The following is a 22,539-nucleotide window of genomic DNA, read 5'->3' as shown; positions in this document are numbered from 1 at the left end:
TGGAAACCACGGGACAGCGCGCGCGCGCGCGCGCCAGAATAGCGTACGAACGCATAAACTTGTCGCACCAATAACGGGTGACGCCGACACTCCTGACTTCTCCGACACTCCCGACGCTCCTGTCCGATCGCGGCCACGGCGATTGCGCGCGCAATGAATCAGACCGCGCCAGTGTCGTGTATTCCTGCGGGGAAGATGTCGAAGGCGAAGAAGGTGCTGGACGAGGCACGGGAGATCCAGAATCCCGAGCTGGACCTCGCGGACAAGGGTATCGCGACGTTCGAGGAGATGCCGGGATTGCGTGAGTCTCATCCGCGCGTCCTCGCGGGCGCGTCACCCGCCGGATCGCCAAATTAGGCAACTTGTCGGCCGCTGGCTGGCCTCTCGCTCCGCACCACGGCCATCTACGCGGAACGCGTGGATCACGTGGGCGGCTCGGCGCACGCGCGCGCGCGCGTGCACACGCTCGCTCGCCTTTTAAATTTGACACTTCGCGTTTGACGTAGAATAACGGGAACGATTAAATATAAAACGGATGTATATTGCGCGAACGTGAATTTTAAAGCTTATGTACTGAAATATCAATCTTCTTCTTTTACCCTTTTTTGTTTCAAAATCGTAAAAATTTTGTTCAAAAGAACAATATATAACTTACTGTAAACTATTGATTTCGAAACAAAACATCTCGCATCTTTGAATAGATTCTTATGAATTTGAGAATGAAAAATTACAAAATTCAATCCATCAAATAATTTATTGTATAACTTACTGTAAATTATGATTTTGAAACAAAACATCTCGCATCTTTGAATAGATTCTTATGAATTTGAGAATAAAAAATTACAAAATTTAATCCATCAAATAATTTATTGTATAATTTACTGTAAATTATGATTTTGAAACGAAACATCTCGCATCTTTGAATAGATTCTTATGAATTTGAGAATGAAAAATTACAAAATTGAATCCATCAAATAATTTATTTTTACACATATTCATGAATTTGCATTAAATTTGATATTCTATCTACATTTGTATAAACTTTTACTTTGGATTTGTAATTGTCTGTAAAAACTATAGAGATATCTTTTGCTAAGATGCTAAAGTTAACTACAGCTATAAAATGATCATCTTCGCATGTTTCAGTGAGTATGATTAACGTAACGAGGCTGACGCTAAGTCACAATAAAATTCAAGGTGAGGAACTTCTTCAAACTTGCACGCAATTGCATTGATAGTTCAGTCGATGTGTCACGACAATTGTGGTTTTCGATACAGCGGTGCCACCGGGTCTCGCCAATCTAGTCAACCTGGAGATACTGAATCTCTTCAACAATCACATCACCGAGCTGCCTATATCTCTATCGCAAATGCCAAAGTTGAGGATCTTGAACGTGGGGTCAGTACATTTTGTAGGAGCGCGCTACGCGTATCCTTATTTCGCGATGGAAATTTATCGGCGAAATTTAACTGTCGGCAGAATGAACCGGTTGGACGTGCTTCCTCGCGGCTTCGGCGCGTTTCCGGTCCTTGAGGTGTTGGACCTGACGTACAACAATCTCAGCGAAAAGAACCTACCCGGAAATTTCTTCATGATGGGTCAGTCACGGTTGTTAAATCGTCTAATGCGCGCCTCTCCGCAAAAATTTCCGCATTAATTTGTCCTTTCTTTAGAGACCCTGCGAGCGCTCTATCTCGCCGACAACGATTTCGAGTATCTGCCGCCTGAAATCGGCCAATTGAAAAATCTCCAGATTGTAAGAGGATTTTAGTGCTCTTTCGTGGTTTTACAGTTTTATGAAAAAAAAAAAAAATATTCTCATTTCTCTCGATTGAAATATTTCAGCTCGTACTGAGGGAGAACGATCTGATCGAATTACCGAAAGAGATCGGCGAGCTGACACGTCTTAGGGAGCTGCATATTCAGGGAAATCGTTTGACGGTGTTGCCTCCCGAGATAGGTAGATAGATCACGGCGATGTGTGCATACAATTTCGTTGTGATAGCTCGGCAGAACGTGTACTGCATAATTCATATTGCAGGGAACCTAGATCTGGTGAGTAACAAAGCGGTGTTCCGAATGGAGTTCAATCCGTGGGTTACTCCGATCGGCGATCAGCTGCAAGTGGGCATATCTCACGTCATGGACTACATTCGCTCGGAAACGTACCGATAGTAGGTGTTCCTGTCGCTTTATTAGGGACTGCTGCTATTTTTAAACATTTAATATTTCGGAGAATAAAAAAAAATATTTCGCTGAAATTTCATCATTTTATACGAATTTCACGATTCTCATGCTTCTAACGCTTTAATTAGAATTGAACTAATCTGCATTTGGTAGAAGTCTTGACAACAAGTATTTGTCACTTTTTCAGCGTTTACAATCGACATCAAAGTGCCAAAGGTCCACCACCTGCTATCGAGAACGATAAGACCAAAAAGATCTCACGTGCTCGTTGACCTGCCCTCATTTTCGTATGAATCTGACCAAATAATATTTATCTCTGCCTAATCTTGTACGAAGATTATTTTTATAAGCTATATACTGCCAATAATCGTTTATTTATGCTAATTAACGAATCAAAGAATTAAATGGTGCCTTTTAGAAATAGGATTAATAATGACAAGAGACACAATACACATTAATAACATTGTTATACATTTTTAATTGTCTATTTAATATATACATATATACGTATGTATACCTATACATATACTATTCTTTAATCCAAAAAAATACATAGATAGATAAATAAAAAAAAAATTAATATCACTTTTTTTTGTATCTTATTCTTATTCCTCAAATGATAAAAATTCTATATACTACAAGGACTGAGAAATTTAATATTTTAATTGAATTCTTTTTGCGATACATTGGCGGTATTTTGCGGTAAAAAGACTCCATCTGAAAATTAAGGCTTACTAGATTTTTACATTTATTTCTGCCGTTTCCCTGGACAACGGGAAAGAAAATCGAAAACAAATCGTCTCGTCAGTCGTCATCAATCCGCGTCAAATATTTCCGGTGCCAATAACGCGTTTATCCCACTTATTGCAAGCTAGCGAGTCTTCAAAATGGTAAATATTAAAAGATATAGCTTAGTCATTTGCAGAGTTAACAATTCGAAAATCATCAATCACGTTTTTCCACATGATAAAATACCAAATCATTTACAATTGATATGAGCTATCACAACCTCGATGTAACTCCAGACACATTACGAGTCATAAATTCAAAATATAAAAAAAAAAACATAAATTTATACGCAGACTGGGAATTCGTATTTATCGTGATATTTTAACGATAAAGGATGGTATAGATTTGCGATAAGATACATTGATTAATCGAAACCGTTAGCGCGAAGTACTTTCGGTCCACATCGGCCAAGGCGGCGTGCAGATGGGCAACGCTTGCTGGGAGCTCTATTGCTTGGAGCACGGCATACAGCCCGACGGTATGTTGTCACCGCAGTCCTGCACAAGCGACGAAGGCTTCCAGACCTTCTTCAGCGAGACAGGCGGCGGAAAATACGTACCCAGGGCCGTTTTCCTCGATCTCGAACCAACGGTGATAGGTAAGATTCATTTCACCAATGGTGATCATTAACGAGATGATGACAGCATCGATATATGCCATAATGTCGCCTCTTCATCGTCAGACGAGGTACGCACGGGAACGTATCATCAACTGTTCCATCCCGAGCAACTGATCTCCGGCAAGGAAGACGCCGCGAACAATTACGCGCGTGGCCACTACACCCTGGGCAAGGAGATCATCGACCTCGTGCTGGACAGGATCCGCAAGATAGCCGACATGTGCAGCGGTCTCCAGGGTTTCCTCGTCTTCCACGCGTTCGGCGGCGGCACGGGATCCGGCTTCACCAGCTTGCTGATGGATCGGCTGTCGATGGACTACGGCAAGAAGGCGAAGCTCGAGTTCGCCATATACCCGTCGCCGCAAATCTCCACGGCGGTCGTCGAGCCCTACAACGCGATCCTAACGACCCACACCACGCTGGAGAACTCCGATTGCGCGTTTCTCGTGGACAACGAGGCGATCTACGACATTTGCCGGCGTAATCTCGACATCGAGCGGCCGACCTACACGAATCTCAACCGGCTGATCGGCCAGATTGTCTCCTCGATCACGGCCTCCCTGAGGTTCGACGGCGCCCTCAATATCGATCTCACCGAGTTCCAGACGAATCTCGTGCCCTACCCCAGGATACACTTTCCTCTGGCGACCTACGCGCCCATCGTGTCCGTCGAGAAGGCCTATCACGAACAGCTCACCGTGATGGAGCTCACCTCGGCCTGCTTCGAGCCGGCCATGCAGATGATGAAGTGCGACCCGCGAAAGGGCAAGTACATGGCTTGCTGTCTGCTGTACAGAGGCGACGTGGTGCCGAAGGACGTTAACGCCTCCATCGCGACCATCAAGACCAAGAGGACGATACAGTTCGTCGACTGGTGTCCGACGGGTTTCAAGGTTTTTGTCAATTTTTCTTCATGATACATATTAGCAAAGAAAGATTTTCCAATAACTTGTGAATTGTAGATTGTAAAAATTCGACTTCGTGTGCTATCAACGTAAAAGAAATTTCAGAAAATAAATTCTGATTTATATTTTAACAAATTATTTTAATTAAATAATTTATCTTTAGAATATTTCGCATGTTATAATTGAGCTTTCAGCGTCAATTTTAACATTTTATTGGTTTAATTTGGGTACAGGTGGGAATTAATTACCAACCGCCAACCGTGGTACCGGGCGGTGATCTGGCGAAGGTGCAGAGAGCCATGGCCATGTTGGCGAACACCACGACAATCGTGGAGGCGTGGGGCCGATTGAACCGAAAATTCGACCTTATGTTCAGCAAACGAGCCTTTGTTCATTGGTAAATTTTATTTACGCTAATTTTTATATCACGAAATTAGACTTGCTGGATTCATGGATTCTCATTCGCGAATTGTAACGCGCCATCAGGTATGTCGGCGAGAACATGGACGAGAGCGAGTTTACCGAAGCCAGGGAGAATCTGGCTGCGCTAGAGAAGGATTACCATGAAGTCGGCACAGATACCCTGGATATCGGTGGCGAAGAAATTTAATCGCTAAAAGACTCGCAGTGACAATCGCGTGCACCAAGAACGCATGCATTTTCGTGGGATAAATGAATGTTTTTTTTTTTTATTTATTTATCCGCACCATTTTTCTAGAATTTTTACATTGTTTTGTTGTCCCTTTGTACATATTTTGTATGTATCGTTTTTATTTTAGACATACAAGTTTTTGCGCGTCTTTGTAATAAAAAAATTTTTAGAGCAATTTCACCTCGTGATATCAAATTCTTTGATCGGAAACTTGTAATAGGAGTTTCTAATGGGAAATTTTCACAGGGAGAAATTGCGAGAAAAGGAGAATGAAAGATAGAACGCCGCGCGTAGACATTATAGGCTTTTTATTGTGGAACAGCACGCAGCTGCGCGAATTATATTACATATGTATAAATTTCCGTCGGCATCTTTACATTACGGTCGGAGAAATTCTCGCATAGCACGTAAAACTTTTTGTTTTTTTTCCCCTTTTTCGAGTGTAGCAAAGTGTGGTGTAAAAATCGTGAACGTTCTGTACTTGTGCGCGTTACGCTGAGATACATGAGAAATTCAAAAGAAGATATTGCAAAAAAAAGAGACGAAAGGAAGAAATATTCTCTCTCTCTCTCTCTTTTACAGACATACCAAGCTCTGCAAGTAATACCCAATTAAAATAGCCGTTAGTCGCATAATCGTACAATAATAATAAGAGCGATAGTAAATCAAAGTAAGAAACGTAAGAGCGATGATCGAGATGCTGCCAAGCTGACGACAGAATAACACGATAACTAATCACGTTGATCACAACGATAACGATGACAATAATGACAAACATTCATCGTAATTATTATCAAGCATGCGTCTTATCCTATCCCTATCTCTCTCTCTCTCCACCTTTCGTTCTAGCGTCGCTACGTCAGCGACATTTTGGAACAATTCTTTATCGTCATATCAATAGAATAATAATTAATCTATTGTTATATTCTTTTCAATAGAATCTCGGACGCGCCGTTCGCTGGCAGACGCGCGCAAATAATTTGCATATCTTCGTAATCTATAAAATTTCTCGGTCTGTCTCCCTGTATCTACCTCCCACTTTCGTTTACTCAGAGGAAAGAAAAAAGGAAAAAGCATTTTACCCCGTTCTTTTCATTATACTTTTTTTTGGATTGGCAGATTAAGCCTGCCGCTCGCTGGACTAGAGATTTTCACTACCGCTTTATTGCGCATCTGTTTATAATATGTATATTCCGAAGGGGAGGTTGCTCTCCTCCTCCTCCTCCTCCTTCTTCTCCTCCTCCTCCTCCTCCTCCTCCTCTTCGCTTCTTTCGTATTCGTTAAAAATTAACTCTTTAAAAGGGCCAGACACGTCGTCCCCTTTGGCTCGAAAATCGTTTCGTCGTTTCAAGTTTTCTCTGGACTGTGAAAAAATTGTCTTCCTCTCTTAGAGGCACATCGCAAGATAAAACACTGACGATTCTCTATCGACTGACCAGGACAACGACTGTTCTCGTTCACGACTGGTCAAAGGACGTGGATTTACGAAGATCTTGGAACGATCTCTTTCCGAGATTAAAAAACTTCACAAGCACGATGAGACACACTGGACGCGCGAGACACTGTCTCCAAAATTAAAAGGAATTTCCGAGTCGTTCGAGGATCAATGAAATCAATGCCGTACCGTGTTCGTATCTCTTTTCACGTCCAAAGGGTCAACACGAATCGCCAAAGGTAAAGGTAAACGCGGCAGAGTTCAGAACAAATGTAAATTCCTAATAGTTCCAAGCTCCGTCGAATTAGAAAAGTATTCAAAAAAGTCTTCGCTGTACAAGTTCGCAATCAGCTAAATAAAGTCGATTTTACAATGTTTCGCAGCGTCTTGCGGATACACTATGTAGGATTCGCTATGCGAAGGCCAAAAAATCTCTTACTGATCGTCGCCAGGCGTATAAATCGATCCGCGATATCCGATATCATGGACGCTGAAGATTCGGGCAGAACGAATATTTGTTGGTCAGATTGAAGCGATTGTCATCGTCAAGATTTGCCTGCACGCGAGGGCTGCCCGTGTCGCGAAGGCCGGATAAAAAGGCGGCAAACGCTTAAGATCTTTGGTAAAAGCCCGCCTGACATGATCGGCGATGATCACGTACGCTCAAACATATTATCGTCCGAAGGAGGCAATAATCGAGAAAAATGAACACTGCTGGACCTCGAGTCCACCACGCTCTCGTCGTGATACCCGTCGGGATACGGGACGACGAGAGGGCCTTTTCGATCGCCCTAGAAAGGGAGGGCCGGAGACGCGGTTAAGCTATCCAGATATCCTTAGGCGTCCGATCGGAAAGTTTGCGCTATGTAATCACACGGTCCATTAAATAATAACCACGCTACGAGATAGTGACTATGTTAATTCACCAACCATCACTATAATCGGCAAATCGTAAAAATAATAGCGGTCGTGACAAACGAAGCTACTCGCGAGTAATTAAAGACAGTTTACAATGAACGAACAACTAATAATATAATTAATAATAATTATAGATTAATAATAATATTAATAATAAAATAATAATTAAAGATTGGAAGAGTAGTACGGTAATAAGTAGTAGTAGCAGTAATAGTAGTAGTAGAATAGTAATAGTGATAGTTCGGGAGCGATAGTAATAATTGGTAATGGTATAATGACAATTATGTCGCTTGTGAAAATAGCTAGGATCGATCTCTTTTTGTCGATGACGCAATCGCACAATTCGCAATCATTCGTTTCATTCACTTACAACACAGGTTGGCAGATTATTGATATACAAGCAAATTCGACCAACTACAGCATTTTATCGCTCTCATTCTCTCTCTCTCTCTTTTATTCGTATCCGGGGCAATTCATCTCCGCGTTCTCGCTCGATCGACAGTGGTCGCAGTGATCGCGATTTCGAAAGCACCGTTGCTTTCTTTGTGCATGATTAGATGGTCCACCCATTAATGTGTTAATTGACAGCGACGCGATCACGCTGACGCGCCGCGAACTGCCTTAAATATTAATTAACCGTGTTAAATATTCGATTCGGCGTAACTCTGTGCTTCGCAGTCCCCGAGAAGATACGAGAAATGCTTCGTTCCCCGATTTATCTACTTGTTTTACTTGTTTACTCGGAACGTGCCTCGCGTTTCAATAGAAAAAGAGATACGGCAGTGTAAAGAGATGGCGAGTTCCGCTTCGATTTTGCGTTCGTTTGTTCATTCGTTCCGGTAGTCGTGGAGGCGGGCGAAAAGCGCGACGGCGATGAAGCGCGGCGGATTCGACGCGGAAGGAAACCAAGACGACGGAAGCACGGTAATGGACGCGGTGGCGGTGGCGGTGGCGGTGGCGACGACGGCGCTGGGAACCAGGAAGACGTTCGCGCGCTCTCTCTCTCCTCCTCTCCCTGTCGGTTCCGAACTGTTCAGGACCGATAGATGCGGATGACGTCGCGGATCGGCGCCCGGCAAAGCGGGCAGTGACCGCCGCCCTTGCCGCGCCACTGTTGGATCGCGCAGGTATAGCACATACACATGTGGCCGCACATGTAGAGCACGCTGTCGATGCTGCGCTCGTAGCAGATGTAGCACTCGCTCGGCTGGCCGGCCAGCGTGGGCTGCAAGCTCTCACTCCACTGCTGCAGATGGGACGAAGTCGCGCGGGACGATGTCAGGGTGCCGTCCAGGCTCTGGTAGGTAACCGGGTCGACATACGTCGATGAGCCGGTGCTGGCCATCGTTCCAGTCAACGGCGGTGAGGATTGCCTAGAGGATCCGGGGTGCGGGACCGGCGCGGGCACGGCTGCTGCCGCCGCCGCCGCCGCTGCCGCCGCCGAGAGATGCACTGGCTGCGCTGGCGGATTCCTGTGAGTCGCAGAAGCGTAAATTGGCTGTGGCGTTGGCGGCGGTGGCGTTGGGTAACCGGCCTGGGGCGGCAGGTTCACAACCAGCACCGTGCCGCCGCCCACCGCCGGCTTGAACTGCACCATCTCGGAGAATCTGGACAATTCCGTGGCGGCGTTGCTGTGATTCGAGTGTTGCTGCTGCTGCTGCTGTTGCTGTTGCTGTTGAACGGCGTTGGCAGGCGAGGGATTGCTCTGACGTTGCCGGGGCGGCGACGTCGGTCTGCTGGCCAACATTCTGACACGTTGAGTGCTTCCGTAGGCGTCCACGAACGCCCACAGTTGGAGGCTCTGATCGACATGCATGACGACGTTGGGTGGGCCGCCATTCTTGCTCATCTGCACCTCGCCGTAATGCGTGACCGTGAAGGCGATCTCGTCACCTGGCTGCGGACTCGACGCCACGTCCTTGGAGACCACCCAGTATTCGGGACGATCTAACAGCAGGTCGCTGTCATCCGGCAGATCTTCCGCCGTGAGCCGCGACGGATCGCACGAAGTCAGACCGAGAGCCAGAGCACCGACGTACATCGGTTCCGTAGACAGGATCTGCACCACCAATCGCTCGCCCAACAGCAACGACCGACTCGTGAACGCGTAGCCGTGACAGAACTCCGTGTCCGTGCGAGTCGCCACGCATTGCTGGTTGCTGAAGCGGATGTTCCTACCCCGAGTGCTGCGGAGAAAGAAAACGAGGAAGCGATTAGCCTCGGCGGCGCTCGCTCGCTTAACGACGGGTGTCTTGGGAAACCGTGAAAAGTGGACGGCGAATTAGTTCTGTGTGGCTGAACGGCGCAGCGAATTGTAGTGCGCGCCTCCATTGTAAATCGATGACTTTCAACTTTCTCGCGTTATTCTTTCGAAGAAACTACTCTCGTCGAGTAATGCGAAACTTTGCTAATTTGATCAGACGACTTTAATCGGAAAGCGTAATTGCGCAAGTATAGGCGTTTCAAAGCGCGGACGCAAGTTGGCATCCAGATAATTTTCTCCGGATAATTCAATCGCGACTTAAACCGACGAGTGCAAGAATCTTTTCCGCGACACGCATTAACGCTAGAGCTGAATCATGCGGATGAAACGCGAGTGGACACAATCTAGCACGCTCGATATACTCACGAGTGGAAGGGCAGAGGCGTGAAAATGACGCCGGGGGGTTGAAACCTGAGACCGGGTAGCTCCACGTCAGGCTCGTGATGAATCGACATGTTCTGCATAGACGGCACGATGATCCTTTCGACGTCCCGCCCGGCGTTGCTGGCGTCGTCCATGGCCGAGTGCCTGCTATGCTGCGCATTGTCCTCGTTGCTGTGCTCGGCGCCCCTACGTATGTTGTTGAAGTGCTGGCGATTCGGATCGACGAACTCGATCGCGGTGCTGTTGCCGTAGACGTCGATGATCGCCCAGAGCGGGCCCCGGGTCTCGACGCCGCTGAAGAAGAGACCCTTCTCCTCGCCATTGACGCCAAAGTGCACGTCGCCAGCCGACGTGACGTAGTAAAAGAGTACGGTATCCCTCTCCGCGAACCTCTCGGCGAGCGCCTTAGCCCAGTAGCCTGGCTTATTCGTCAGATCTGGACACGCGTACCTCGGCAAACCGCTACGAAGATTGATCGGATCGTTGCTGGTAAAACCGAAGCGGATGACACCGCTCCAGTTGTCGGAGATCTCCAGGAACTTCACGCAGACCTGCGCAGTTTTACAGAAAAGCGACCATGTAGAACGGAACTCGTGATTTTGTACGAGGAAGAGAAAAGAAGAGAAAGAAGCGGAGGCGCCGCTCGAGCGATCCTAAAATGGAGCTTTATTCGAGGCATCCTCGGAAATTAATTACGCTCGATTTCGTTCGTCCCACCCGTCTGTGTATTGCGTCATTATAATTTTACGACTAGTCCTAGAAACCGCCACGCAGAAACCGAAAACACGCTTTAAAAGTCTTTGAACATCCAGCGCGACGCCCACAGCGACCGGCCTTCGCGTATTCGTGACTCGGATCTCGGAAGACCACGAGTGATTCTATTGAAAATTGTTTGCATCTTTGAGCGCGGCCATATGATCTACTCGCGTCTACCTATAACTATAAGCAGACACGCGATAAGTCCGTTGGACGCGGGCATCGCCAGGGGCGGCTCGTAACTCCAACCTGGACGATATGCAAAACGACGACGACCCACGTAAAAAGGCCGCCGCTCTCATGGCCGTGCAGGCGACGCGGCGGTCCGTTTTAATATTCCGAGGAATGCGAACGGCGGTTTCTCGAGCGTAACGAGAGTCCGCCGGTTTCCCACAATCGACGCGGGCGCCGGCCGGCCGATCGGATTTATGTGAAATTTATTAAAAAGCCGCGTCGCGTCGGCGATCTCACCTTCTCGCCTACTCGCACCGGTCTGGCGCTAAAGGTGACACCCTTGCAGAAACTCTCGTGCCTCCGGGCGATCGTACCGCCATTGCACAGCCTGATATTGTCACCGTGCACGTGGTGAAACGTCAACGGCGGCAGGTTGTTGGTACCCGCGTTTGAGGATCGGGGCGCTGAAACAGAAAACGATAATCATCGATATAATCATCGGCGTCCAATTTGCAATCATCTGCGCGTTCAATCTCGGAAGATTACATTGTATACTTCGAATCATTTAATTCGCTTCGCAAGTGCGTTGTTTCGATATTAATATCATTCGAATGTGAGAAAAAGAATGCGCAAAAATGATTTATACTTATTTATGTGCGTTACGTAAATAATGCTTATTTACGTAATGTACGCATAAAATATAAAAAGATATTATTTATACCTATTTATGCGTATATATTACATAAAATATTTATCTGCGTAACTTGTATAAATAGGAATAAGTAATCTCTGTTCTCAGAAGGGTGCGGCGAATATGTGAGAAATTGAGAAAAAGATCTACTTCAAGTTCAATTCCGGTATACTTAATATTTTTTCAAAGAGGACACTTGATGTTTATGTTTAGTCTGTTACAAGGATACAAATTCTCGATATGTCAAATTTTTCAGGCTATACTGGTACGAATTCGAGAATTCATACAGAAATGAAATATGCGACACTTGATTTACATTTATGAGAACGATCATCTTTTTTTTCTATTCGATATACAAAAGCTAACGTATGAACGTCGTTCAAGGATCGCCTCGATCTTTCGACCGATTGTTTCATAGGCGCGTAGGCGTTGGCTGCGAAGTCGTTGGATTTCTCTTTTTCTCGAGGCGCGATCGGGAAGGACTCGATGTAACGTTTACCGGAAGAACTAGGCCGTCGACGTTTCTAGCGCGGCCGGGAAATTCACTCGAGGTAAGGTAGCCACTTCGGACGATGAACAAAGGAGCGCTCTTCAGCGCGTCGCGAGGGAAAGAGGGGAGAAATTCGATCGGAGGAACTCGAATGCAAAAGCACCTCTCGTCGGAGCCCATCGAGCGTTTCCACTCCGGTATTTCATAATGCAGACTCGCCTATCCGGAATGCGGGGATATCGCCAAGGCGTTTTCGGGCTGAGGATGGAAATCGTGTCAGCTGATACCACCGTGAAGAAGGGCAGGGGAAGGAGATCCTTGAAGAGTCCCAAAATAATCAGTCATCTAATTTTTCTATTTCGGGCGAAAATCTTTGAGAAGGAAACATCGTAGTTGCTTTTGGTACTAGCCGCTGATTTATAACAATTTTTTTTACAAACACTTTGACCGGTCACTCATCCACAGTTAACATAACACATACCACAGAACACTCGTTAATATTTATTGACAAATTTAATGAATTTTTTGAAGAAATCTTTGAGAAAATCTCGAGTCTTTGTTCTCGATTTGAAAGTAAACCGGGAGTGCCGCGCCGAGTCGACCGGCGCTCGCGAGAGCCTCGTTCTTACTGAGTATCGATATGCCGAGAGGCGCGTAGCCGATATTGTACGTGCGCCGGAAACCGCACGTTTCGCACCGGAAGCGGCTCCCAAGAGCGGACGTCAAGTATCGAGGTACACCGGGCGATCCGCTTTCTCCGCAAAACGGATGACGGTCCGGAAACCGCCGTTACAATAATACGGGGGAGGGGGGGAGTTGGATTACGCCTTGGCGACTTCATTCGCAAACTTGCGGTGCTTCCTCTGTCCCTGTAAAAGAAATAAAAATGCGGAAGAGGAACAATGCGGTTCGCTCCGAAATACCGGTGACTCGATAAAAATGTATCCACAGTGTTAATCGATCTCGGAAGAAATGTTTCACTCCAGAAAACATTGAAATTGTCTATTATTTTTTCCTACAATATTTGCATAAATATTCGCAAGATCTTACGCGCGATCTACTCACAGGAGTATCCAGTCTATTGTTAGAAAATTATCGCGGCGACAGGCGATACAAAAACACGCCGGATACCAATGTTAACGGCAATTAATTGGTATCCGCTAACGAATTGAAATATCACGATAACGGTCGTCGTCGAGATCGACTGAATAAACGCGATTTGCGCAGGTATAAGAAAAAAAAAACCAGTACCGGTAAAAATCGTGAACCGTTCGGTTTCTCACGCTCCCGGTAAGGCGCTCGTATTAGGAAACGCGTTCGCGCTAATTGTAATTTCTAATTTCCCCCCTCCCTTCGCTGTCGAAAGGGGAGGGGAAGGCGGAACAGTCGCGCTTTTTTCCCCTCTCTCGCTCGACGGGACCGTTACTACGCGGTGCAATTATGTAAAAAGTAAATGCGCGCGAGGTTTCCAGGATTTCACGGGAGCGCCGCGCCGGGTCGTTGCCGAGGCGCCGAGGTCACGCAACGACCGCGAACGAGACGATTGCGTGCCGCGTCGCAACTCGGAGTCGCGTACCGTCCCGTTCCGCTTGTTTTCTCGCGTAATTTTCGGCCGGTCACCCGAAGGGAGCTGTTGTCCGCTGTGAGGCAACATTGCGAAATCCGGGACTGACCGGATACAGTTCGTTCCTGGAAGTCGCGTATCATCCTGTTGATCGGTCCCGGTCTCGAGCGCGTTTTTATTACGCTGTCGCGTAGGCTAATAAAAAAAAAGGGTCGGAATACATAAGTTTAAGTGATAATGAAGCGCTGTTCGTCTAAAAATTATCATTATATACATACGGCGGTTTCCGCTGGTCGATTTTACGCCTCGAATCAGTTTCTGAGACTCAATTACGCAACAGAGGAAACGAATATATATGTCTATTCATTTTTTATACAAGCTATAAAGTTCCGACCAACCTTTCTATCGACATTACGATTCGAGGGCACAATTTAAGCATGACAAACGTAATATTTGCAAAATTGTAAATCGCTGAGATCGAGATCGGGCAATGAATAGAGCGGAAAATCGCGCGGTCCCGCGAAAAGACACGTCCGTGTGGATTTCCGTGGGACCGCGCGATTTTTCAAATGTGCGGGGAAAGCAGGTGATGCGCATCCCCGCGACGAAAGTCCAATTTACGCCGATTGGAGAAGCGCTTGTTCGTTGTTCAGTCACGATTAGTCGCGGCGAGAACGTGAATCGCCGACGCACCTCCGTGAATCGGCCGGTTAGAAAACACCCGGCCGATTCACCGTGGGAATGTTATGACGTATACCGTTGCATCTCTCGCCAGTTCTTGTTGGCCTCGGCGTACCAAACCGTGACTCCATTTACCCCTCGCGACGGGCCGCTTATTCACCACCGCCGCGATCCCGCCGCAGACGAGACGTTTAGCGGGGACAGCTGAAACTTGCGCAGCCCATCATCGCGAGGTGGCCAATTATTTTAGCCCATTACAAGATGAGATTCCTCTATTCACGATATTTCGTCCGAATATCTTCTCCTTCTCTCTTGCAGATAATTTTTAGAGAATTCCGCGGAGAGGCTGCGTCCTCTCCCGTAATAAATTTATACGTTCGGAAGGGATCAGCTCTTCCGTTGTACTCGTGTTTTCGCGAATTTCTCCATGTTGAAAGGTCAACGGCGTCCGGAGGATTGAGGAGCGCGGACTCCTTTCAGTGGCGGGGATCAATCGCGGCCGCGAAATACAACGTACCGCCTGAACAGTTATACGAATATTCGCTGAGTAATCGCCGATTCAACCGCCGTGACAGTCATTAAATGCGACGCGCGCGCGCGCGTCTTCCTTTTTTCCTCCGGGGGCGACCGAGCGCCGGGCGATCGGTCGTCTCTCTCTACGCAAATCGCGCGAGTCAACGAGAGAATCTCTCTCTCTTTCTCTCGTTCTCCTCCCCCCCTCCCCTCAATAGTAATTGGTCTATGCCCGCGCCTATGCCGACATTCGCCGGCGCATCTCGTGGGAAACCCGTGGCACACATTTGCGCGGAAGTGCACCTCGTAGACTGCAAGACTCTCCGGTGAATCTTGGCGCGTCGCGATGAGTCGCCGAGATGCTGGCGTCCCGGGACCGAGCTTAATTAAAATCTCGTTCCTGGCCCGACTGCCGGCAGCGAAATAGCAGATGTTCCGCGATCGGGTAAGAGAGAAAATTGGAAACAAGATAACCGCGCGGTTTAGAAAAGGCCGCGCATCTGCAAATGTGACACAACGTCGGTGGCCGATGGAAACCTCTCGCGATCCTTCCTTCGGCCGAAAGAACGGAAGCCCGTGGGTTTGGAAATGAAGGATTAAATTATACTTCAGCCCGATTATTTCCGCTTGATCGAGTTTTCCCCTTTACTTTGTTCTTGCTACCGGCACAACTTGCGTCATTTCTATTTTAAATTTATTTCCCTTGCACGTTTTATATATATAACATATATATATATACACACATTACAGCTTTACTCCAGTAAAGTCTGTGACATTTAAGAACTTTCACGATGCGCTCGCCGGCGCTATCGAAATAATTCCAATTTACCTGCGTATCGAGGTGAAAGTAATCGGCGCGCTAGAACAGAACACGCGCGCCTTCGCGAACATGCGCGAGGTCGACCCACGGCGATGTGAACGCGATGCACTTTGCATGATGTAAATAAACGAAGCCTTGACCGAGCTTCGTCCCTCTCTCCCTCCCACCCTCCCTTGTGGCTCTTCAGTTCATTCACCACAATTCAAATCTATTTCTGCATCTGGTTACTATCAGCCGCGGTAGGAAAGAACGCGAACGGGCCGTGTAAGTCCGATAAGCCGCCATAATCGACACATCTTGGCGTGCCTCGGCTTCGCTCAGGTTCGACGAACCGTGGCGTAAAACAACGATTCCTCGGGTTTAGCGTCGAATAAACAAGAACAAGAAGATCGACGAAGCGCGTGACGGTCTTTTAACATCTCCTTTCGCAGACCTACACCATCGATTTACGATAACATTTACTAAAATGCAATAAAATACAATCGATATCGAGTATTAATAAAATATAATTAGTAATTTCAAGGATATCCTCGCTTTTCGTCTGACGTCCAGATTGACGTCGGATTGACATGTTAAGAGGCAGATGTCTTCGGCACCATCCACGCGACCTCGAGAGAATCGGTGCGGAAGAGAGGAAAAAAAAGAATGGAAGGAAGGAAGGAAGGAAAGTGGAGACGCGCGCAACAGGCTGCGGCACGCCGGGATCGCGTGCGCCGTGCGCCTGTTGCCTATCTTAAGGACGAGTTCGAGCGAGGAGTTGCGGGCCGCTCCGATAAGGCACTCGAGGTACTGTTAAGCAGCACGCGGAGGAAGCCGCGTGGTAATTTTCTCCGCGCGCGCGTGTACTCTCTTGCTAGACCTTCGTAGCAGGAGGGGCCTTGTTCCCACGCCCGGTGCCGTGATCTTTGCCGAGCTACCTAGTCTCCTAGGAGGCGATCTCCCTCTCTCTTTCCCCACGAAGGAGCACCGCGTCCTTTCCCCTACCCAGACCAGTTTCCCCTCTTCTTCCCTCTTTCCAATTTTCTCTCTCTCTCTCTTTCTCTCTATTCGCTATTCTTTCTGTTTTGCCCTCCATCACGTGCATTACGTAAGATGGCAATGTGTGCGAGTATCTCGTCATGCTGAAATAATAATAACGCGTACACACACACACATACACGGCCTGGAGGCGCAAACGAGAGATCGTCGGCTACGGCCGCGAGGGAGAAGGAGGTAGGGAAAACACGCGGGGAGGACGAGCGAGATAGAAAAGTAGCCGTCCACCACGCGGAGAAGGTAGCTCCTCGGATGGCGCGCAATGGTTAACGTAATTACGGGAGAGCACACATCGCGTGCGCGTGATGCAGCACGCGGTAAACAATCAGTACATTAAGCTACCATCCACACGCGATTTGAAATCGTGATTAGGAGCGGATAGGTAACGGAGCGGCGAGGGTCGTCGAACCCGATTCTCCGAGAGTCCCCCCCTTGCCCCTTATCGCGATCGCGCCGGCGATTCGCTCCGCGGGACGATAAAGATAAGGGAGCCTATCATGTATAGATCGCGATAGGAATTACGCGCGATGACATTACGCCGTATATGTTCGCGCGATTAGTTTGACGTAGCTGCACACAATATAGCGTTCTAGCGCGCGTCAGAATCATCGGATCGATGGTCGTACAAGATTCTCTCACAATTACACGCGCGAGATCCCGCTGCCTGCCATTTGTCTGCCTACCTTCGGTAATAAAAAAAAAAACACGGCGGAAGTACGTGTCTCATATAAGCGACCTATCTGGGCCCGCGCCACGGACGAAATAAAGATCAGCCTCCGAGGAAGGAGCGCGCACGCTGTTATGCAAGCGTAGTTTGATACACGCTTGATGAAAGAACGCCCGAGATCTTTATCCGGGAGATGCTCTCCGTTTTCCCTCGACCGTAGCCTCCGGTGACCCGCTTTTCGGCGACCTGCGAACGTCCACGGTGAACGCTCGGACCTTCCTAGTACTATTAATCCTCGCGTCCAATCCAACGTGTTCCTGGTACTTATTAATCCTCGGCTACTCAGCCGGGGAACGACGGCGAAGCGTGCGTGAGTCACGCGTCCTTTCATTCACGGCGTTATTAACGAATTTTGTGACAGCGAGTGATCTCGCGATCACGGGGATCAAAGCCATTTTGGTGCGCAAACGCGATCGGAAATATTTTAAGCTTCTTAGACTCTGTGGGGTGTAACGAAACCCCACGACGACAAGTGTATATTCCCATCGCGGGCGCTTTTAACGCGGCCACCACGGCCCATCTACGAACAATCGGATTAACGAAGTTAAACGAGAGAGGGTGGCCACAAGATACACTCCCTTCATTTACCCCACAGAACCCGGAGGGGGAGTCGTTGCGCCGCATCTGCCGCGCTTCGCACGTGCGGGATCGCCGCGAGCGACTTACACGCGGGGGTGTATAATAGAGAAAGGGAAAACGCGCGGCGGAGACCGGGCCGGTTCTCCCGCGTCGCGTCCCCGTGCGGTTGCGGGATTAACGGTTTCAGACACACTCGAGCTGTTTTACGTGGGCGATCGCGGGGATTCGAATCGCAATCTCTTAATCTAGCGATCGACGAGCAATGACGCAACTTCTGGAATTCATTCGGTCAATTTAAATTATAGGCAACAAATAAGTAGCAAGTATTAACATCAATCTAAACCGCAATATCTTATAAGTATAAAATTGGATCCAATAGAATCTTTAGCGTCCAATCCAACGTATTCGATAATTTAATTCGGGGAATTAACGAGATCACCAGTTTAGATCGAATTCAACGTAGCGCGGCGAATTATCGCGGCGATTTATAAGCGAGGCAAGACGCGGGCGGTCGAGCGATGAGGGAAAACGTCGAGATGAGCGCGATGCGAGCAACGAAAATAGAGAAACAAGTGCGCCGGATAATTTCAGGGTTGCGTTAGAGCCGCGGCCGTTGCCTACGTACGGCGTGCTCGCTTTTAATTAGATAGAAAGTCCGCGGGAGTATATGGTATCGCGCGGTGCAATTGTGCATAACGGTTTTGGGCGTACCCGCGCGCGCACGCGCGAAATTAACGCGCTGATGGAATCTCGCTGGATAAAAGGAACGGCAGCGGTGCAACGTCTCGAAGACGCGGCCGTTGCCGTTGTCGATGGTATCGTACGTCGACCCAGTTACGATCCTAAGCGAAGTTGAAATTAGGTTTCTTGCGCCATGTCGCTAATATACGGCGGACGCGGGAGAAAGAGAGTGAGGAAACCGAATCGCCGATTGTATCATCGGGTCCGCAAACGGTCCGCAACATCGTCGCGCCGCGATGACTCACGAAGACGCGCGTTAATGAAATTCCGCTTCCTCGTACGACAAAGAAACGCGTGTCGCCGCGCGCTCGCCGCTAACTGGAGTCGTGCCCTGCGCGCTAATTTCGAGCACAACAAACCGGCTAGAGAAGCGTTCGCTCGAGCGAACAGACCGGAGAAACGCTATGGTCAGATAACCGGTGTTGACGTAAGATGTAAACCTTTCGAAGAATTACGAACGACTAACCAGGGAAAATGACTCATTCGCGACATGTGTGGCCACGTCATGAATATGTCGTTAATTGCAAATAAGATATATAGTTGATTATACTTTCGCACAAATTGGATCACAATTGATATTTCTTCGCGATCGTGTAAATTATTCTCTTAAGTTAACGTCGCGTTGCATTTTTATGAGAAAACACTTGTTTTGATTACATTTAATTTCCCTGGAAAAATGTCAAAAAATAATATCTGTGTTTTAAATGTCGTCGATTCGATCAGTGATTTGAAATATTTATTAAGTAACAAAATGGAAACTTTCCAGATTCGGCATATGTGTAAGGCGTTTCAATGATGTGGAAGCAGCTGATTTTTAGTAGGGGAGTTCAGAGGGAGAGATTATTTCGGAGGGTTCGGGGAGAGAGAGAGGGAGAAAGAGAGGCAGAGAGACGTGAAGGAGAACGAATGCGTTTTTGTACTCACCAACAACGTGTGCCGACAGGCGCAATCGTGCCACTCTGGTGGCCCTATTGACTGTCAATGGTCGTCTCGGACGTTGACAAGACAAAGACATCTCGATCTTAGAGCAGGACAAAGACATCTCCGATCTTAGAATGCAAAACAATGGGCAGACAGATTTCTTCAGGAATGGATCACGAATGTTTTCACGTGGAAGAAGCTTGCAATACGAAAAGTGCGGATTTTTCTTCGAGAAAGTTCCGATATCAGTGGCAAAACAGGAGAGGATCTGGAGCAGGCGCACTAATTGTTGACGACAATTTTGAACTTTTTATTGAAAATTATAAGAAAATTGTTTCAAATACAGAATGAAACGGCAAAATAAAAAAACAAAATGATCTATGTCGAGCAAACGTATATAGGTTTCCCCGTGATTGAACCCTTTGTTCGCGATTCTTGAGTAGCAAAAGTGCAACGAAAACGTTAGAATTCACTTATAGCGCGAGAGCTTGAGACAAAGAGAATCGGCGAGTACTCACTCAGGTTAAGAAGGCGATCGATCGATCCTCAACGTAGGATCTTCATCAACGCCGTTCCAGATTCGGCGAAGGGTGACCGAGGGATTGAAGGGCGAAAGGGGGGGAGGGGGATTGAAGGAAGATGGCGAGGGGTGGGAAGGTGGCACGCGCGCGCGCTCTCTCTCACATTGTCTTCCGGATCTCACCCTCCCGATTTTCCGGATCGGAAGAAAAACGACGAATGGCGAGAGGAAGAGAGAATGGTGAAAGGAAAACACGAGTGGATTTACAAGCCGGGAGTTGCCGGGAAAAGGCGGGCAGCCTGAGCCACGCCGCTACAACGACTGGCTTGCAGAAGCAAACTCCCCATCTGCTCTGCGTTGGTTGCTGCCCCGACCAACTCCCCGCTGTCATTATGTGTGTCTGTGTGTGATCCGTCAATACACGGGCGTATGCGCGTACACATACACTTCGGCAAGCTGTGCATGGGCAGCCGGGCATTCGAACGGAAAGGCGGATATATCTGGAGGATCTCACCTTGCGGATGCCGGCGATAAGGCGCGGCGTCTTATCTGCCGATATTAAGCGAAAGGCGTAGCGTGCAATGATAAAAAGCTTTAAATGCCGGGTCGATGTTAAACTTACGGATTAACCCAAATAACAAAAAAAACTGATAATGATGGTTGAGTGGGGGTCAGTCTGTAAGTACTTTGATAATCAACTTGTAAACATAGTAAACAGTAGCCTATTGCAGAAATTATTTTTAAAATCAAAACAGTAATTAAATTCCTCCTTTTCTCTCTCTCTCTTTCTGCCGTGATTGCTTTGCATCCGCATTCCATTCTCCTACGCAATTACGAGTAATTAAAGATTATTAAAGAGTAACATAAAACGCAATATTGACCAACTATAAATATAGACTTTTAAGGGGCTATTAAGCCGTCGGCGCAAGGAACGTCGCGAAAACGCGCATCTCTGATGATACCAAAATAGTGGATATAAGTTTCTCAAGCGTTAATATACACGAGTCCGACCCTCAAATGGTTGAAAAACGACACGCAACGCGCGCGCACAGGCGTCGCTGTATATGTCGCAGCTGCAGCTGCTCGCAGGAGCGGAACACACGGCTTTGGGGATGCATGCCGTAGCAACGGTTGCGCACCACCTGGCCCGACGAAAGCCAGCCAGTCAGCACCGGCATTGGCGTAGCTCTCCCCTTTCCCCTCCCCCTCCCTCTTTCGTCAGCCAAAGGACGAGATCTGAAAAAAGACCGGAGAGAGGGGAAAACACAAAAGGACCCTAAGCTTCTGGGCATTCCGGCACCCTCCGGTTATAGGTCCTGAAAACCGATCGATGATCCTGAGAAGCCGTATCTGGTCTTATGCGTATATGCATGCATGTCGCTCGTTAACAGAGCGAGGAGGGAACTGTAGCGACCTATTTATTTTTATATAGGAAAACAGCCTAAGAGAGGGGAGGAGGAGGAGGAGGAGGAGGAGGAAAAGAAGGAGCAGCAGGAGCGAGCTTGCGCGGTGAGAAGAGACGGACGGACGAACGAAGGATCAGCGCGTATTCCCGAATGGAGCGTCATGGTTCGGCGATTTTCACGGGACATTAGCATACTTGATCGGCTACGTAGGGAGTTGTTACTCTCGATTAGGGGTGACTCGAACAGCGTGTCAAACTACTACAGGATTACATATGTGCACCCGAAATATTAATCACTATTTACTCTGTGATCGCATTTATCGGCGTCAATCAATAGTTCGGCAATAATAATAATAATAATAATAATAATAATAATAAACGAAATTGGCGAGACGATGAAAAAAGCATTCAATTCAGAGTAAGTAAAATTAATAAGAGCGCCGAGGTGTGTGGAAAAGTATGAAGGCTGCGAAGTCTGGCTGCGCGAATCGACGGGGGGTTGAATGGACTACGCGTTGCGCGCCTCCTTTTTTTATATAGGATTTCCATGGGAATGTGGGGGTGGCTCCGCGACGCAGAGTACCCCCACCATCCCGACCACTGTCGCCACCATACTCGCCCATGGGGTTTGCGCGTGATATCGCAATAGAAGCTCTATCGATCCCGGCCCCCGACACAGCCAGACTGGCCGTTGTCAGGGGGTTGATAGCGATATGCAAAGCTCAGCACGCGCTTTATATATACTGTCTCTTATACACATCTCTGAGCG

At 47.7% G+C, this 22,539-nt stretch overlaps 3 protein-coding genes and 1 long non-coding RNA gene across 4 annotated transcripts in view; 3 read left to right on the top strand and 1 right to left on the bottom strand.

Moving 5' to 3' along the window:
* The first annotated feature begins 67 nt into the window (after positions 1–67).
* LOC105451410 (ras suppressor protein 1) lies at positions 68–2,702 on the top strand. The gene is made up of 8 exons (XM_011691833.1): positions 68–301; positions 1,147–1,197; positions 1,279–1,399; positions 1,481–1,599; positions 1,675–1,757; positions 1,847–1,961; positions 2,043–2,175; positions 2,376–2,702. Exons 1-8 carry the CDS (start codon positions 154–156, stop codon positions 2,458–2,460), a joined length of 855 nt encoding a protein of 284 aa, XP_011690135.1. The 5' UTR covers positions 68–153; the 3' UTR covers positions 2,461–2,702.
* A 126-nt stretch (positions 2,703–2,828) lies between these two features.
* On the top strand, positions 2,829–5,328 carry LOC105451409 (tubulin alpha-1 chain-like). The gene is made up of 5 exons (XM_011691832.1): positions 2,829–3,078; positions 3,359–3,575; positions 3,660–4,489; positions 4,735–4,898; positions 4,988–5,328. The coding sequence occupies exons 1-5, from the start codon at positions 3,076–3,078 to the stop codon at positions 5,109–5,111; spliced, it is 1,338 nt and encodes a 445-aa protein (XP_011690134.1). The 5' UTR covers positions 2,829–3,075; the 3' UTR covers positions 5,112–5,328.
* Positions 5,329–6,433: 1,105 nt separating this feature from the next.
* Positions 6,434–7,494, top strand: LOC105451408. The gene is made up of 2 exons (XR_974582.1): positions 6,434–6,827; positions 6,972–7,494. It is a non-coding gene; the product is annotated as an uncharacterized LOC105451408 (long non-coding RNA).
* A 1,011-nt stretch (positions 7,495–8,505) lies between these two features.
* The window catches only part of LOC105451407 (protein neuralized), a 24,048-nt gene continuing 10,014 nt past the window's right edge, over positions 8,506–22,539 (bottom strand). The window contains exons 2-4 of the mRNA XM_011691830.1: positions 11,381–11,547; positions 10,136–10,704; positions 8,506–9,692 (exon numbers count right to left, since the gene is read on the bottom strand). Of these exons, the coding sequence (XP_011690132.1) occupies positions 8,540–9,692; positions 10,136–10,704; positions 11,381–11,547 (1,889 nt within the window). The 3' untranslated portion in view covers positions 8,506–8,539. The remainder of the gene's footprint in view (positions 9,693–10,135; positions 10,705–11,380; positions 11,548–22,539) is intronic.

The sequence above is a fragment of the Wasmannia auropunctata genome, unplaced genomic scaffold (assembly GCF_000956235.1).
Source record: "Wasmannia auropunctata unplaced genomic scaffold, wasmannia.A_1.0 LD336052.1, whole genome shotgun sequence".
Classification (NCBI taxonomy): Eukaryota; Metazoa; Arthropoda; class Insecta; order Hymenoptera; family Formicidae; genus Wasmannia; species Wasmannia auropunctata.
The sequence above is the reverse complement of the archived record's forward strand: the minus strand, read 5'-3'. Positions and strand labels throughout refer to the sequence as shown.